General features: G+C 30.8%; 1 protein-coding gene and 1 non-coding gene across 2 annotated transcripts; one reads left to right on the top strand and one right to left on the bottom strand.

Annotated features, from left to right (window-relative positions):
• The first annotated feature begins 4,738 nt into the window (after positions 1-4,738).
• LOC107892109 (uncharacterized) lies at positions 4,739-8,738 on the top strand. The gene is made up of 7 exons (XM_016817105.2): positions 4,739-5,324; positions 5,404-5,490; positions 5,593-5,877; positions 6,033-6,203; positions 6,423-6,476; positions 7,737-7,883; positions 8,299-8,738. The coding sequence occupies exons 1-7, from the start codon at positions 5,124-5,126 to the stop codon at positions 8,674-8,676; spliced, it is 1,323 nt and encodes a 440-aa protein (XP_016672594.2). The 5' UTR covers positions 4,739-5,123; the 3' UTR covers positions 8,677-8,738.
• A 7,559-nt stretch (positions 8,739-16,297) lies between these two features.
• LOC121210392 (small nucleolar RNA R71) lies at positions 16,298-16,404 on the bottom strand. The gene has a single exon (XR_005905505.1). It is a non-coding gene; the product is annotated as a small nucleolar RNA R71 (small nucleolar RNA).
• Positions 16,405-16,818: the final 414 nt, after the last annotated feature.

Genomic DNA, 16,818 nt, shown 5'->3' with positions numbered 1-16,818 from the left:
TTGAATTCCATAGCTATTTAATCCTTATAGCTACTAGAATTGAACTTTCGCGTTTTATGCGATTTAGTCCTTCTCGTAATTAAATAGTTAACCGATAAAATTTTTGTATCAAAATTTTTACACGACATGTTGATTATAATACGGAATATATAATGAAATAAAAATAAATTATATTTTTGGGTCAAATTTGTGGTCCCAAAACCACTGTTCTGATTTCACTAAAAAATGGGATGTTACACCTATAATGCAGACAACATATAAAATGATATTATAACTCAATGTGTGCAACCGGTATATAGGCAAAATAGTAATACAAATATTACAATACTTGCCCAAATTCATATATAGAATCAGAAACAGATGGTACTTAGCAATATCATAATAGTTTAGGTAAGACACAGAATAGATCAGATACAGATGTAGAACAGATCAGTATCAGATACAATTTCCTACACCCATCCGCTAAACACCATAAAGGGTATTAAGTACCCATCCATTCCTATGCACCAATTCATGTCCGTATGACACATTTCAGAGTAATTACAATATAGCTACCAGATCAGAATGTGATAAATCGTTAGAATCAAATACAGAGTTGTGGCTTAGTCACTCAATTCGGCAAATCATTAAACTTTTAGCACTTCCTGTTTTATATCACTCCCACCCAATGCAAATGCAAATTATAGATGTCAAACATCAGGGATGTATAAACAATTATTCAATTACAATCCATAATCAGAAAATACAAATCATTATCATTCAATAGTTACTGTATCAATTATACGTATAGATAATTGATTATTTTGTTTCAGAATATTAAATATCAAGTTCAACAATCTAATTCAAATCAGACGGACCCTACGGAAGGCCTACATTCAATTTTTATAACACTTATGACCCTGGGGAAGATTTCAGTATTTTGGCCCACTTGCCCGTGTGGATCCACACGGCTTAGGTGTCTAGCCCGTGTAGTCTACACAACCTGGCACACACCCGTGTGGCTCAAAATAGTGAATTACATAGTCTATCACACGACCAAGCACACACTCGTGTGACTCACAACCCCTCAAAGGACCTGGACACATGCTCATGTCCTTAGCCTGTGTAACCTTTAATTTAAAATAGTGAGTTACACAGCCTGGAGACATGCCCATTTCCGTAGCCCGTGTGTCTCTAATTCAAAAATAGTGAGTTACGCAGCTTAACACACAGTCGTGTGGCTCACATGGCCTGGCATATGGCCATGTGGCGTCTGGAGCCATGTTTTCCAGCATTCAAAACTTACAGAATCTCGGGTTTTCATTACACACCTGGTATAACTTCGATGCAAGAGCAACGTAGAAGAATCTCATAACCTAAAACGACAAAAATGACCAAATTCTTACAAATAAACACTTAACTAACGATGCCAAAACTTCGACGCAAAGCCTCAAAATGAACTACCACTTATCTTAAGTCAATAATAATTACTCGAATTAGCGCGTTGGAGATCATTGCCTTCGATGTTTACACCTAAAAAGAAATACAAACGATCGCGTAATAACGGATTCAAACAAAACAAGTTGAAACCAACTTCAACCAAAAATGAACGAAAACGGATGTTTAACATAAATTCTACAATAGAACACACGCAATTAACTTTCCAGTCAACAAACAACGAAATGCACACCTACCCAAGCTCACAACAACAAAATTTCTAGCAACTTTAGTGATTGGGCAACCAAAAGAAAAAGAAAAAGGAAAAGAGGAAAAAAAATAAACGTTTAGGAACCAATTTCTTTTAAAACAAAACTAATTATGCAAATTAGCAAAAACATATCCCCGTTTCGTTTATGCAAAGACTCAAATACAAGACCACAGAGTATATAGAAACTTAACCATCGAACCAGCATGCTTATTCTTAACACAAATTAACGCATAACTAAACTTAAGTAGTCAGTTCAATGATAGGAGTCATGCCAAAATAAACTATAAATTTTCAAGAGGGAAGACTTGAACCCTCGATCTCATACACATAAATAGAGTACTTAACCACATATACAAAGACTTAATTACTGACGAAATTTATCAAACAAATGTTCAGATTTTTGGGGCGTTACATGATATGAAAAGTTTCGGCACAAAATTCAACCTACAAAATATTTTGTAATTTTTATTTATTTCTCGTAGTTTCCTATTTTCAATTTTTCAATCACTTTTTTTGTGGGAAATTTTTATATTATAAAATAGTTCCAAAAAGCAGTATGTAAATTTTTATATCATTTGAAAAATGTCTACCCACTGAAAAAAATTCTAAAAACTTTCTAGTAAAAAAAAATTGTTTTGAGAATGTTTGTTAGAAATCAGTTTTATAAGAGCATAAATAACACCTAAAACACTAAAATCTGATACCAAATGATAAATATGAGAGGAAGAGGATCGCAGATTTGTCCAAGTCTCGGATTTGACTTAGTGCTTTAGACGTTTGGAAAGAAACTTGGATTCTAACAACCTAAAATGCAAACGAATCCAAGTAAAAAAATGAAAATAATTAAAATAAATAACTAAGATAAATAAAATAGAACAATAATTCAAAGATTAGAAAGATAAAAAAAGGAAAATAAAAAAATGGATGGAAAAGATAGAACGTGGCATGTAGAAGTCCTAAGAAGCCTTGGAAACAAGAAGAATTCACAACTCCCTTCAAGCGACTCTAATTTCCTCTTCAAGAAACTTGGCAAGAAAAAGTTTAAATATGACTCCCATAATCTAAAAATATTGTTAAACCTCTTCTAAAAGAAAACTCAAGAAAAATTCTTGAAGACAAAACTCAAAAAGAATTTATTAACTCAAAAGATAAATTGAATAATGATAATTTTTTTTGTGTGTGTACAATGTAAAGGCCTTTATATAGGCTAGCTAAATAAATCTAAATAAAACTCTTAAGTATATTAGAACTCTAATTAACCAAAACAAGAGGTAGTTTTAAACTAAATTTTCTTGTTGACATAAAACTCTTAAATAACTTAAAATACTTAATAATTATAAAAAATCAGAATAAAATAATAATAAAATAATAATAGTTGATAAGTACAATAATGAGCTAATATATAATAAAAATTAAGTCTAAAACCCAAACCTAGTATGATTTAAACTAGAATTAAAAGCCCAAAACTCGTAATTCTTATCATAATCCCGTTCAGAATTTTTGTTCGCGTAGTCTTAACTAAAATGATTATAACTTGAGTTCCCAAACTCGAATTGAGTGATTCAAAGTGCGTTTCGAAACTAAGATGTAGATCTTCGAACGTTATGGAGACATCTTAATCCATAAATGCCTGGATGCCATACAAATATTTATAGCAAGTGGACTAATCTTTTTAGCTTGAAAATTGATAACTTGGTTGAGCCTTAAAGTAGTGTAAGTTCATTACATTTATGAGCCTGAAATTGAGCTTTGAGACTCGCATCAATTAGTGTTAAATTTGAGAAAGGTGAAAGATAGTAATATATCACGAGCGTTTACCTGCAATTAGTAGAAATCAATGGTAACAGTGAAATTAGATATTGTAATAATATTATAATATAAAAGAAAAAAATACATTACACTAAAAATAAACACCCATTCAAATAGGCCCACATCTAAATGAGGAAACGTAGAACGGAGAAAAGTTTACAAGAAGAAGCTAAAGAATGAACCTCTTCATGTCTCATCGTATATATGGTAGTAAATCAAATATTGACTTTTGTGTTATGAAATTATTATTGATACGTTGATAATGTGTTATGTAGTATAGGCAAAGAATCGGATGGCAATACTCCATTTAAAATTTTTTAAAGTAAATTCACTTAATTTATTTCATATAATGTGTCACCATTTGCTTCATCATAACTAAATTTTTTAAACATAAAATTATTTATTTAACTAATATGTTATCATCTAATTATTTGACAACATATTCAAATATTAAGCTTGTTTTTTTAGATTTAAAAAAAAATATATTTAATTTCAATAATTATGGGGAATACATGTTAAAACATAAATAAAAAAATATAACTTTTCAATATATAAAAATAATAAAATATTAAGTATATCAATAATATAAGGTTAATAGATTAGGCAGTCCTTGTACTTACATAAAATTTAAAATTTAGTCTTTATACTTAAATATTTCTAATTTAAAATTTTTAGTCCAATCATTAACTTTGTTAATATTTTTAAAAGAATTTTTCAATTTGACATATTAATTAAGATTTCCTCATATAACATTTTACATGATTTATAAAAAATAAATTTGTTAAGTTGACAAATTCTGACAAAAACTATCAAAAACAATAATGATTGAACTACAATTTTCAAATTGAAAAAGTAAAGAGATTAAAATTTTTAACTTTTAAAATATAAAGATTAAATCTCAAATTATGTAGAAGTACAAAGACTACTTGCATATTTTAACAATAATAAAACTCCAAACTGAAATAGCATAACAATTAAAAATAACACGAAATAACCAGCAAATATTGATATAATGATAAGGTATATTAGACTCTAAGAAGATAATAGGATTTTGAACTTCAAAAACAATATCGTTGAAAGAGATAATCATGAATCTAAATTTCATTGATAAAATATAACATAAAAACAAGTTACAAGAAAAAAAAAGGGGGGGAAATATATTAATGGCAAAGTGTATGGTGGCAGATACAAACATTGAAGGAATACTGCAATAAAAAAAAGGGGGGATCAGTTTAGTTGGGTAGGTCTGTGTAATTATTAATGCCATCAAGTCTCTCTTCCTCCTGTTTTTTTTTTTTCGTCTCATTGCATTATCTGCAAATTTATTAAACAAAACACACACAAAAACAAAATGGGGTTTCCATCAATTAAAAATATGAATGTTTTGGTTCACTATATGAAACCAATGCAGGCAATCATGACTTTGATGGTGAAAGAGTAAGGCAGCCTTGGCCTTTGCCTTTGTGTTCATTGTTTCAGGGTTCATTAACCCCTTCACCCACCTCCCTTCTCTCACTATTAAAAGCTATACACAGACAAAAAAAGTGTCTTTTTCTTCCTTTCTTTTCCATTGTTTTTCTTTTTTCTTGTAACGTTTTTGGCTTTGCTTGGCATACTGAATGAGATAATGGGTAACATTGTAGCCAACAAAAATGGTGTTTTATATCTTCTTCTTCATCTTCTTCTTCTTTGTTTCCTTGTCGTGGGGGAATTTGATCTTTCAGGCCTAAACTACACAAAGTTTATCAGGCAAGCGAGTAGGTTGAGGCTTGAAAGAATTCAAAAACACTTGGAAAAGATTAATAAGCCTCCTCTCATCACCATTCAAGTATGTTAAAACCATTACTCTACTTGTATATATTTTCTTCTCTTATATATTTCTCATGGATGTTGTTTTTTTTTTTCAGAGTCCAGATGGAGATATCATAGATTGTGTCCACAAAAGAAAACAGCCAGCTTTAGATCATCCTCTTTTAAAAAATCACAAGATTCAGGTATCAACATTAAACCAAAAGTGTAATTTTTTCTATTTTCTGGTCACATTATGACGGGAGTAAATTTTTTTTAAAAATTTATGTGGCAATATACTGTACCAGAAAGTTCCACCAGAGATGCCAAAAAGGTTGATACAAGAAGAGGTAAGAAATTCAATGAGCAATGAGGCAACTATAAAGGGTACTCCAAGGCAATGGCAATGGCAAATGTGGCATAGCAATGGGACAAGATGTCCCAAAGGAACGGTTCCCATACGGCGAAGCTCGGTGCATGATGTTTTGAGGGCCAAGTCTTTGTTCCATTTTGGCAAGAAACAACGTGGATTTATCAACCCTGCACGCCGCCGTGCCGATGCACCAGATATCGTTAGCGGCAACGGTCACGAAGTACATAATTTATTTTCTTAACATTGATTTAAGCTAATGTTTCGGCATTATAAACAATCAATATGATACAGTTTTTTTTTTTTTTTTAAATGAAGTTTCTAAAGTAATTAATGACATTGGTATGGTGAATGATGCATGTGCGTACATTTATTTAGCATGCGATTGCATATACGGGAACAACCCAAGAATTCTATGGGGCGAGGGCAACTATAAACGTGTGGGACCCATCAATAGAAGAAGTCAAGGAGTTCAGTCTATCACAGATTTGGATTCTTTCCGGATCATTCGACGGCTCTGATCTCAACAGTATCGAAGCTGGATGGCAGGTACTCGTTCCATTTCCTGTCCTCGCATGCACCTAATCCTATACTATTTCTTTTTTTTTTTTAAGGTTTGTTTTGCTCGAACATAAATTTTCAAATAAGTCGCTTTCCAAATGTCTTGATTGATTTATTAAGAGTTGATTTAAATGTAAATTATATAACTAAAATGAAAATACTTGTATTAGGGTTTTAGAAGCTTTTGATGACATTTGTACTAGACAGGTCAGTCCGGAGCTTTATGGTGACAATAGGCCAAGATTGTTCACTTATTGGACGGTGAGTTTTCTATATAATTATACCTTAATATTAAATTTCTGTTTAATCTATCATTTTTATGTTTTTAATTATTTTATGGCTCAAATGGTGAGGTACATAAAAATTTTAATTATATATATGTTATATATTATTAAATAATGTCAATGGAAATAATTATATTATATTAATGATATGGAATTTTTCATGTGCATGCATATAGTGGTTAGACCTATCTTGATGCAGTATGCATGTTCATAATATGATTTATATGGTTTTTATTTTGTTATTAAATAAAAATTTAAAGGATAATTTTATACAAATGGGAAATAATTGCTTTAATTAAGAGATTATTGAGATTTTAGGATTGAAATCTGTCTTTTCTTTATAAAAATTATAAGCTTTAACTTGGGTTGATCTGACGATATAGAATTTGAGTATGTAAATATTATATTTATTATTAATATTACAAATAATATATAAATTTCTCAATTTTATATATTATAGTTATATTTTGAGAATGTAACTTTAGAACTTGCATTATTGGTCTAAAGTGGTCTGAAATGAAAATGGTTGTTTGCTAAAAGATGAGTTTAGTTTTGGAAAATGGTTAGTTAACCATTCTTTCATTGCCAAAGTTCAATAAAAAAACCAAATAGAAAACAGCCATACAATTATTAAATGAAACAAACTAACAATGGCCACATTATTATTGAGGAATCTTCAATTTAACTTTTTTGGTTTGCATCACATTCTTCCAAACACTTTTAACTTTAAATGGCTCTATATGTTAAAAAAATTAAACTATTCTATATTTTAATTTGATGGATTTGATTTTATATAAGTTGACTCTTGAACATTATCAATAAATATTTTTCAGATTTTAATTCAATCCATAAATATTTTTAATTTTTAGAAGGTGAAAAAAAAAACACATGCATGTTAGAAGTGGAAAAAACAAAATTACTATATGAATACCATAGTGGGAGAAAATATTGATCGCATGATTAATGCTTTTCAACAACCTTTTTAATATGTCTAGAAGTTAAAAGACAACTTCATTTACTTTGTGGAATTTGACATTTATTTGTTCAGGGGATTGGAGATTTCATGTAATTTATTACTTTTACATTAATTAATAAAATATATTTTATTTATTAATTATCTTCAACATTTATATTCTAAGAAGATTGGAGTATTTCATTTTTATTGAATGTCATGCAAGCAAATTATTCTTTTTTCAATTATTATTAATTATTTTTATATATTTTTGGATAATTACAGACCGACTCCTATGAAGCAACTGGATGTTACAACCTTCTATGCGCAGGCTTCGTTCAAACAAATAGTAGAATTGCAATTGGGGCTTCTATTTCTCCTGTTTCTCAATATACTGCAAATCAATATGACATTACCATCCTCATTTGGAAGGTATATGAATATATATGGGTGTAATCGGGGCTGAGTCGAATTCGAATATTGTCAAGTTCGAGCTCGACTGAATATCTATTTTTAAATTCTAGATATAACTGAACAATCCGACCTTGACTCAATAATTAAGTTTAGGTTTAATAATATATATTAAGGGTAATAACATGATTTAATAATATAAAAAATGAAAGGCTTGGTAAGGCTCGCAAGCCATTCAAGTAAGTATTACCAAACTCAAATTCAGCTTGAAAATTATTAGTTTGAGTTCAAATTATATTTTTAGCCGAACTCGAATAGCTTGCGAGTATCAATATCTCATTTATACCTCTAAAATATATGTATGTATAGTTAATATTATTCTCATTATATATTTAACTTGGTTTAATATGTTTCCCAATTGTGTTTCTAATTTTAGGATCCTAAACTAGGGAATTGGTGGATGGGATTAGGTGACAATACTTTGATAGGTTATTGGCCAGCGGAGCTATTTACTCACCTAGCAGACCGTGCAACCATGGTGGAATGGGGTGGTGAAGTGGTGAACTCGAGGGCCAATGGCCAACACACCTCAACTCAGATGGGCTCCGGTCATTTTCCCGAAGACGGGTTCGGAAAATCAAGCTATTTTCGGAACTTAGAGGTTGTTGATGCGGATAATAGCTTGAGTTCTGTTCGTGGCATATCAACCCTAGCTGAAAATACAAATTGTTACAACATCAGGAGCTCATATAACAAGGAATGGGGCACATTTTTTTACTATGGAGGGCCTGGGAATAACCCACGCTGCTCTTAGATCAATATTATGGTTTGAATTAAATATTGATTCTTTTAATGTAATTATTCGAATTTATGCTATTTCCACGCTCTTTTTTTTTTCTTTTTTTTAGCATTTCAAACAGGCAAGGAAATAGCAACCTTTTGGGAATAGGGTAGTGCTAGTTTATTATCGTACGTACGTAGAACTAAACTCAAAATACTATCGATTGGTTAAGCAAAAAGTTCATGTTTTCAGTAAAATAATTACTTCCAAAATGTTATTTATAATATTTCAATATCTTATTTATAATTAAAATAAATCAAATTAAAGGGCAAACAAAATCGATTTTATTAATATTTTAAAAAATAAATTTAATGTTAAATGAATAATAAAACATAGTAAATAATTTTAAGAATATGGTTTGGTTATTGTTAACAAAAACAAGATTTAAGTCTTTAGATTTCAATTTTTGACAAAAAGGATAAGAGTTAGGCCATCATTAAAAAAAAAAAAAAGAGGACAAAAGAACCCGAGCTGAAGCAAAAGGTGGGAAAAATGAGGAAGGAAATGTTGCAAAAATTGAGGAGCATAGATATGAGGAAGTCAAAGTAGAAGGATGAGAAAATAAAGGCAGTTGAGCGAAGAAGCATCGTATTCAATGTCATTCCATGTAGATTTTGGAAAATGAGCCTTTCCACCCACATCATGATTCTTTACCAAAATTTATCTTATATTTTTGTTTAAAAATCAGACATGCTTATTTTTGCGGGTTCCAATGAAAATGGTTGCCCTGTAGATTTAGTGTCATCTTAATCGAATTGGATAAAAATTAATTGAAAAAACGATAAAAAATTTAATTAACTTGAGAATATTTTAAATTGAATTAAAAAATTAATTCAACTGAATTTTGTTATTTTTAATATTTTATTTTTATTTTTAATGATTTATTCAAAAATATTCGTAAGTATTTGATTTTGTTGGAATGCAAATCTAATGCTTGAATTTCCCTTTTCCATCTAATATAAAAAGGGGTTATTATCATTGTTGATGATAAATGAAAATTTTATAAGTAGGATTGAAATATTTTTATTTAATTATTTTTAAGATTTTTAAAGAAAATTAATATTTTTAATATAAAATAAAATTAATATTTCAACTTTACAAATAAAGTTTAACTATTGTCACATGTCTATTTTCTTAAAAAAAAAAGTTTGTTATTATACTATAAAAATTGTGCCATCTTTTAAACTTTATTTTTGGAATGTATAAAATATTTTTTATAAAAAAATCTATACCGTATATAAAAGTATGAATTTGAAAAAAATTTTGAATTGATAAAAATATATTTTATTTTTCATCATATTACTAAATTAAAATTAAAATTAAAATATAATTATAATTTAATTTAACATTATTAGTTAAAAAAGTTGACATAAAAGAGAACTTGCGATAATTACAATAATTCTATTATTAAAAATATAGAATTATTATTTGAATAAAACTTTAAGCATGAAAAAAAAGATTTATCTATTAATCTAAATAGAGTTTCAATTTGAATAGTACTCTTAAGTATAAAATAAAGTAAAAAGATTTATCTATTGATTATCACTTAATTAATATTAGAGTTATATACCAATTAAATTTTAAAGTTAAATTTATAAATAACATTCAATGGTTAGATATATTCAATCAATTAACATCTAAGTAAAATTACTTAGAAAAAGAATAGAGAGATAGTTAGATAAAAAAAAGAGGATGGAACAGTAAAGCAATGGTGGAGAAATGATAGATTATTTTAATTAATGATAAGGTAATATACATAGTTGTTGTTATACACTTTTCGTATTTGTTAAAATTCTTGAATTTGAACATTAAACTTATGTTTCTTTTTATTGATTTTTCTAGGCCCAAAAATAGGTCTTTTTTTGAAAATGACCTGAAAAATTTTATTATTTACGAAAATGGTCCAATTTCAAAATATATAACAAAAATTAATTGAAATGAATAGTGGTAGGCGATGTCGACACACCAATGGTCGACACCAAAGTCCGTTGTATAATCATTACTTTGTAATTGAGTTGGGGATAAAAAATTAATTTTTTGGTGCCAACACTGTCATAGTCGGCACCCGTATGTAATTTTTCGAATACTTTTTAAAAATACGTGTATTTCCTGGTTCAAAATATATTTTTTTAATCGGTGTCAACATGTAGGTGGCTAGCACCGGAAAAAATTTTCAAAATATTTTTTTCAGTGTTTTTTGGTGTCAGCGCTCATGTTGCCGGCATTAGTTCATATTTTTTTCTAAAAAATTGTCAATATTGGTGTCAGATTTCTCGTTACCAATACCGGCGTGATTTTTGAAAAAAATTTGTCAGTGTGCTCTGGTTGTTGAAATCAGTGATTATTTTTAAAAAAAAGTAAAAAACATTTAAGAAAATGAAATGACTTGGGGAGAAGAGAAGAAGAGAGGAAGAGAAGAAGAAATAAATTGGGAAAATTAAAAGATTTAGCAGTAAAGTAAAATTTGATTTCTTTTAAATTGTGAGTTTTATTAATGTGTTCTTTTAAATTGGGATATGATTACAGTAGAATATTTATCATCATCATTAAATAAAATTATTTGTTTATTTATTTAATTTTCCAATTTAAATTTTATTTCATTTTGAATGTTGACTATTGTTTGGAAGTTAAGAGAGTCTTAAAAAATTTTCTAATTTTGTTTTGAATATTTTTTTAAACCGAGAAATACTCGTATTTTTTTCAAAAGTACTCAAAAAAATACATATGAGTGTTGCCATGGCAGCGCTGACACCAAAAATATTAATTTTTTTTATCCCCAACCCAATCACAAAGTAATGATTACACGATGATGGACTTTGGTTCCAACCATCGGGGTGTTGGCACTGCTTGACACTATTCATTTTAGGTCATTTTCATTATAAATTTTGAAACTCGGTCATTTTCGTAAATAATAAAGATTTTCGAGTCAGTTTTGAAAAAAACAAGCCCCCAAAACACCAAGAGGGGTGTGTAATAGCCCGTTTTCAGTGATACCAGAAACAGCGGTTTCAAAACTCCGTTCTTCGATGATCGAGTCTGATAATATTATTATTTAATATTATTGAGTCTATATTAGAGTTAAATTGAGTTTTGGTGCGATAATTTTAGTGATTACATGTTTAATTAGGGTACAATGACTAAATCGTAAAAACCATAAAACTTAATCGCTATTGAATGTTTTGTTGATAAAAGGTTTAATTAATGAATCTATAGGGATTAATATGGAAATTAAACCCCTTTGTTATTAAGTGGTCGATTTGGTGAAGTATAACTTATAAATTATGTTCAATTTATAATTAAATAGTAAAATAAAATAAGAAACGAAAGGGTGATGGATGGAAAGAGAAAAACAAAGTCTTTCTCAACTCATTCCACCAAAATTTCATAACCTCGACGGGGAAGAAGAACTTTTTTGGGTTTTGGATCTTTAGTCCCTCAATTTGGTAAGTTATTCAAGTCATTTTCTGGTAATTTTTATATTTTTGGAATCTTGGGAGCTTAATTTAGCTAGCCCTAGGACTAATTCATGAATCTATTAAAGTTTAGAAAAGTTACCATTGAATAATTATTGAATTTTTTGGTGTTAATGGTTAACATGTTAAGCTTAAATGTTAGTAAGACTAAATTATAAGTGAAATTTTGATAGTTTTGTCATTAAGGACTAAAATGAAAAAATTATAAATAGTGGGGTGAGAATTATATATTATATGCTACTGATATGTTAATTAAGGATTTATTTGAGATTGGTTTTGAAATCAAAACTCGAATTTAAAAATTGTAGTATTTTTAGTTTTAAGGACTACATTGAAATAAATGAAAAACTTAAAGAATTGTTGTATAGATAAAATTGAGTTGTTATTTAACTTTAATATATTGTTAAACAATATTTAGAATAGATGATTAAGTTTAATTGTAGTTTAGATCAAAAATTACAACAATAAGAGGATTTAAGTAGAAACGGGAAAACTACTAAATAGTCCCTATAACACCCCTTACTCGACCCTTTCATCGAATTTAGGTATAGAGTGTCACAACTGAACTATTTTTGTGTACAAGATTAAAACTCATTCTTTTAAAATCAGACTATATTACCTATTTAAAAGAAACCTTACAAAATAGACAAAAATTTTAAATAAAAGTTCACTTTTTTCAACTTCAGACATTAACAGAATTACATAATTACAACGTAATGGACTCTAAGGTGAAGCCTCTCATGCTACCCCCTTCCTATGTGCATGAAACCGTACCGACGTGAAATCCTTGACTTAACTCAGGCTGGCTTAGTCCCTCATCGAGTTCCTTAACACGCAAGTCCTACAACCACAAGTCAAACTCTTGTAAGTTTGGATTAACTTAGTGAGTCTCTACGTTGCACGAAAATAGGCCCCATCTTATAGGGGTTTAGATTGAAAGAACTAAATATAAATAACTCTCTTCTTTTACGAGTAAATTCTCTTAAACCTGGCGTAGTGTGCTCTGATTTATTCCCAATCCTATCCATTTACGGATAGATTGTTAAACAAATTACCTTTGGGCAATCTTAACAACCCACGATTAGTCTTGACAGTTCCTCGGATGTATTTCTATTTTTGTGAACTCTATTCTTCCTTGTAATCTTCTTCTTATTTATTCCCAATACGGGAAATCTTCTTTCCACCATGTCCTTATAAGATAGCCCTTTGGTCTATTCTTCTAATGGCCCTTGGGTATCTCTCTATTGGCGGTCCTTCCAAATACGTTTAGCCCATGGTGGACCCCTTCTCTCACCCTTATCCCAAAGAACTTGCTTAGCCCAGACGGGTAACCTTACACATTTCTTCTGTGTTTGATTAGCTCTTATAAGCATTATCTTTTTCTAGAGTTATGTATTGAATAATTTTACAAATATCCATCGAAAGAATAAAAGTTAATTGATACGGAACTGTTTCACTGAACTAAGCAAAATAAAAACTCTGAATATATGTATGTTCATTACTTCTTGACCCAAAATTGTTGAACTTTGTCATGATATGAATAAATATATCAAGTGTAACACCTCTAACCCGTATCTGTTGCCAGAACAGGGTTACGGAGCGTTACCAAAACTTTCCAAATATTTTCAGATAATTCTTGTAAATTACTATTCATTAACCAAGATCATTCAAAACATCCTTTAATTGGACCCTCGAGGACCAATACGAACATTAGAATCAAGTCGGGACTTAATCAGGAACTCTAAGAATTTTTCACAAAATTACAAAAATTTTCCAAGGTGCAGGGCTCACATGTCCGTGTGGCCCAAGAGACATGCCCGTGTGACCCCGGGACACGCCCGTGCTAGAGGCCGTGTTTGACCCCATGTAACTCTCTGACTTGTGCACACGCTATGCCACACGCCCGTGTGCTAGGCCATATGGTTAATTAATTCAATTCGAAATTAGGGGTAGGTTTCACACGGCCAAGACACACGCCTGTGTTCTAGGTCGTGTAGCATACATGGCTGAGACACACGCCCGTGTGCTCAATTTGAGCATTCTGTTTCTCGAATTTAAGGTGCAGGGGACACATGACTAATAAGTCGTAATTTATACATATTTTTATCCCATGCTTAGCATTTTTTTGGATGAATTATCATTAGATTTGTGGAATTCGATGCTCCTAATCTTTTAATTTCATATTTTATACTTAGGTGAGCATAGGAGAGTAAAAAGAGCAAGAAACGGACCAAAAAGGGAGAAAATGGGTCAACGTAGGAAATCAACACAGCCTGGACTTCCTCACACGGGTAGTTCACATGTCTGTGTCCATTTAACAGATTGCAATACGGCCTAAGCCACACCACACGGGCGTGTCACACAGGCGTGTCCATGTCAAGCCCGAGCCTAGTTCTATTCGGAAAAGGCCACTCTTGAGGGTTTTGAAGCATTCTAAAGCCTATATAAACACCCAGGAGGTACCTAGAGAAGACACACGGAGTAGGAGGTAAGGAATTACTCGAAGAAAGCCTATTGATCCATCTCAGAAGCCGGATTCTCCTTCAAGACTGAAGATCTCCCTTCAATTTCCTTCAGGGGTTCTTAGGATTCTTTATGTTTTGTTATCATTATTCTTCTGAGATATTTTCTTTTACACTTATGAACTAAATCCCCTACATACCTAAGGGGAATGAAACCTAAGATGGATCTTGTTATTATTTTCTAAATTATATAATAAATATTTGTCTTGTTCTTAATTATGAGTTCTTAATTCTTGCTTTAATATTCCAGGATATTGATTCAAGTATTGATATGCTTATTTAGAGGAGCAAAAGTCCCTTTCTAAGTGTAGATCTAGAATAATTAAGCGGAGTTGATTGCACCCTAGACATAGGGCGACATAATTTTGCCGAATTAGTGTGAAACGTAATAAGGGAATCCATAGATCGAGTTAATACAACACTAGGGGTTTTAATTAGAAAGAGATTTCAATTAATCAACCTAGGGTTAGACGTTGTTAGTCTCGAGAGAGATAATAATATAACATAGGGATTTCAACATATCAAGTTAAGTGAATAAATCGTCTAATTTAGAGTTAAATAACAAGTGAAGTCTAGGTGGATTTTTCCCTTGGTTATTGTCCAAATCAATCAGTTTTCCCAAAAGTATTTCCCCACTTTTCTTTCTGTGCATTCTTAGTTTAGTTAATTAGTTTAGATAAAACAAATCCTCTTATTTTTAGGCTAGATAATAAAAAGAAGGTTAATACTAGTACTTTTAGTTCCTGTGGGTTCGACATCCCGATCTTGCTATAAGCTATACTACTGTTCGATAGGTGCACTTGCCTTTATCGTGGTAATAGTAAGTTCTCAAGTACGATCATTCATAAATATAAAACTTATCATGCACATCAAGTTTTTGGCGTCGTTACCGGGGAACTAAAATATTAGGAACACTCAAATTTTATTACTTTAGCCATTTATTGCAATTTAAATTTTATTTTAGTTTTGTTAATTTTACTAAATTTTCTTTTTCCTTTTGGCAGGTTTTTATAGTTTATGACTAGAAGAAACCCGTAGGGACCATTAATTTTTGACAGTGAGATTGATCGCACAGCTCGTAGAAACCGAAGAGAAATAAGGCGAAGCCTAAGATACACAGAGGAAGAGCAAGAGAACGATATTTCCACCACAACTAAGGAGATGGCCGAAAATCAGGAAAACCCGCTACCTCCTTTAATTGCTGCTGATCCAGTAAATCAGAATCCTGCTCCGCGCACTATGTATAATTATGCTAAACCTACTTTAACAGGAGCCGAATCGAGCATAGTTAGACCTGTTGTTGCTGCAAATAATTTTGAACTGAAACCTAACACAATTCAAATGATACAACAGTTTGTTCAGTTTGATAGTTTGCAGGATGAGGATCCAAATGCTCATTTGGTGAATTTCTTGGAATTTTGCGACACTTTTAAGATCAATGGCATTTCTGATGATGCCATTCACCTTCGGTTGTTTCCCTTTTCGTTGAGGAACAAAGCTAAACAATGGTTGAACTCGTTACCACGAGGGTCAATCACTACTTGGGAACAAATGATCGAAAAATTTTTACTTAAAAATTTTTCGCCGGTTAAAACTGCTGAGTTGAGGAATGATATCTCTTCTTTTGTGCAGATGGATCTAGAAACACTCTATGATGCATGGGAGAGATACAAGGACCTATTGAGAAGGTGCCCTCACCATGGGTTACCTTTATGGTTATAGGTTCAGACTTTTTTTAACAGTGTGAACCCCTCAACAAGACAACTAATAGACGCAACCGCCGGTGGAACTTTAAACAACAAAACAACTGAAGGGGCTTATGAATTTATTGAAGAGATGTCACTGAATAACTATCAGTGGCAAGTCATGAGAACAAAGCCAACAAAAGCAGCCGGTGTTTTCAACCTCAACGCGGTTACTATGCTATCTAACCAGGTAGAACTGTTAAATAAAAAGATTGACGGTTTGTATAGTTCTACTCAGGTACATCCAGTGATGAGGTGCGATTCAAATGGAGGAGAAGTACACATAGAATATCAATCCTTCAACCCTATCATCAAGGAGGAAAAAGTTTAATATATGAGTAACAATAATTCTAGACCTCAAAATAACCCATATAG

The sequence above is a fragment of the Gossypium hirsutum genome, chromosome A11, assembly GCF_007990345.1.
Source record: "Gossypium hirsutum isolate 1008001.06 chromosome A11, Gossypium_hirsutum_v2.1, whole genome shotgun sequence".
In the NCBI taxonomy this organism is placed as follows: domain Eukaryota; kingdom Viridiplantae; phylum Streptophyta; class Magnoliopsida; order Malvales; family Malvaceae; genus Gossypium; species Gossypium hirsutum.
The sequence above is the reverse complement of the archived record's forward strand: the minus strand, read 5'-3'. Positions and strand labels throughout refer to the sequence as shown.

What these genes read in the sequence shown, in the direction of transcription:
- LOC107892109 (XM_016817105.2), top strand. Translation starts at nt 5,124, where the DNA reads ATGGGTAACATTGTAGCCAACAAAAATGGTGTTTTATATCTTCTTCTT. An exon ending in CTCCTCTCATCACCATTCAA is followed by an intron (nt 5,325 to 5,403) that starts GTATGTTAAAAC and finishes TTTTTTTTTCAG; the next exon opens with AGTCCAGATGGAGATATCAT. An exon ending in TTACCATCCTCATTTGGAAG is followed by an intron (nt 7,884 to 8,298) that starts GTATATGAATAT and finishes TTCTAATTTTAG; the next exon opens with GATCCTAAACTAGGGAATTG.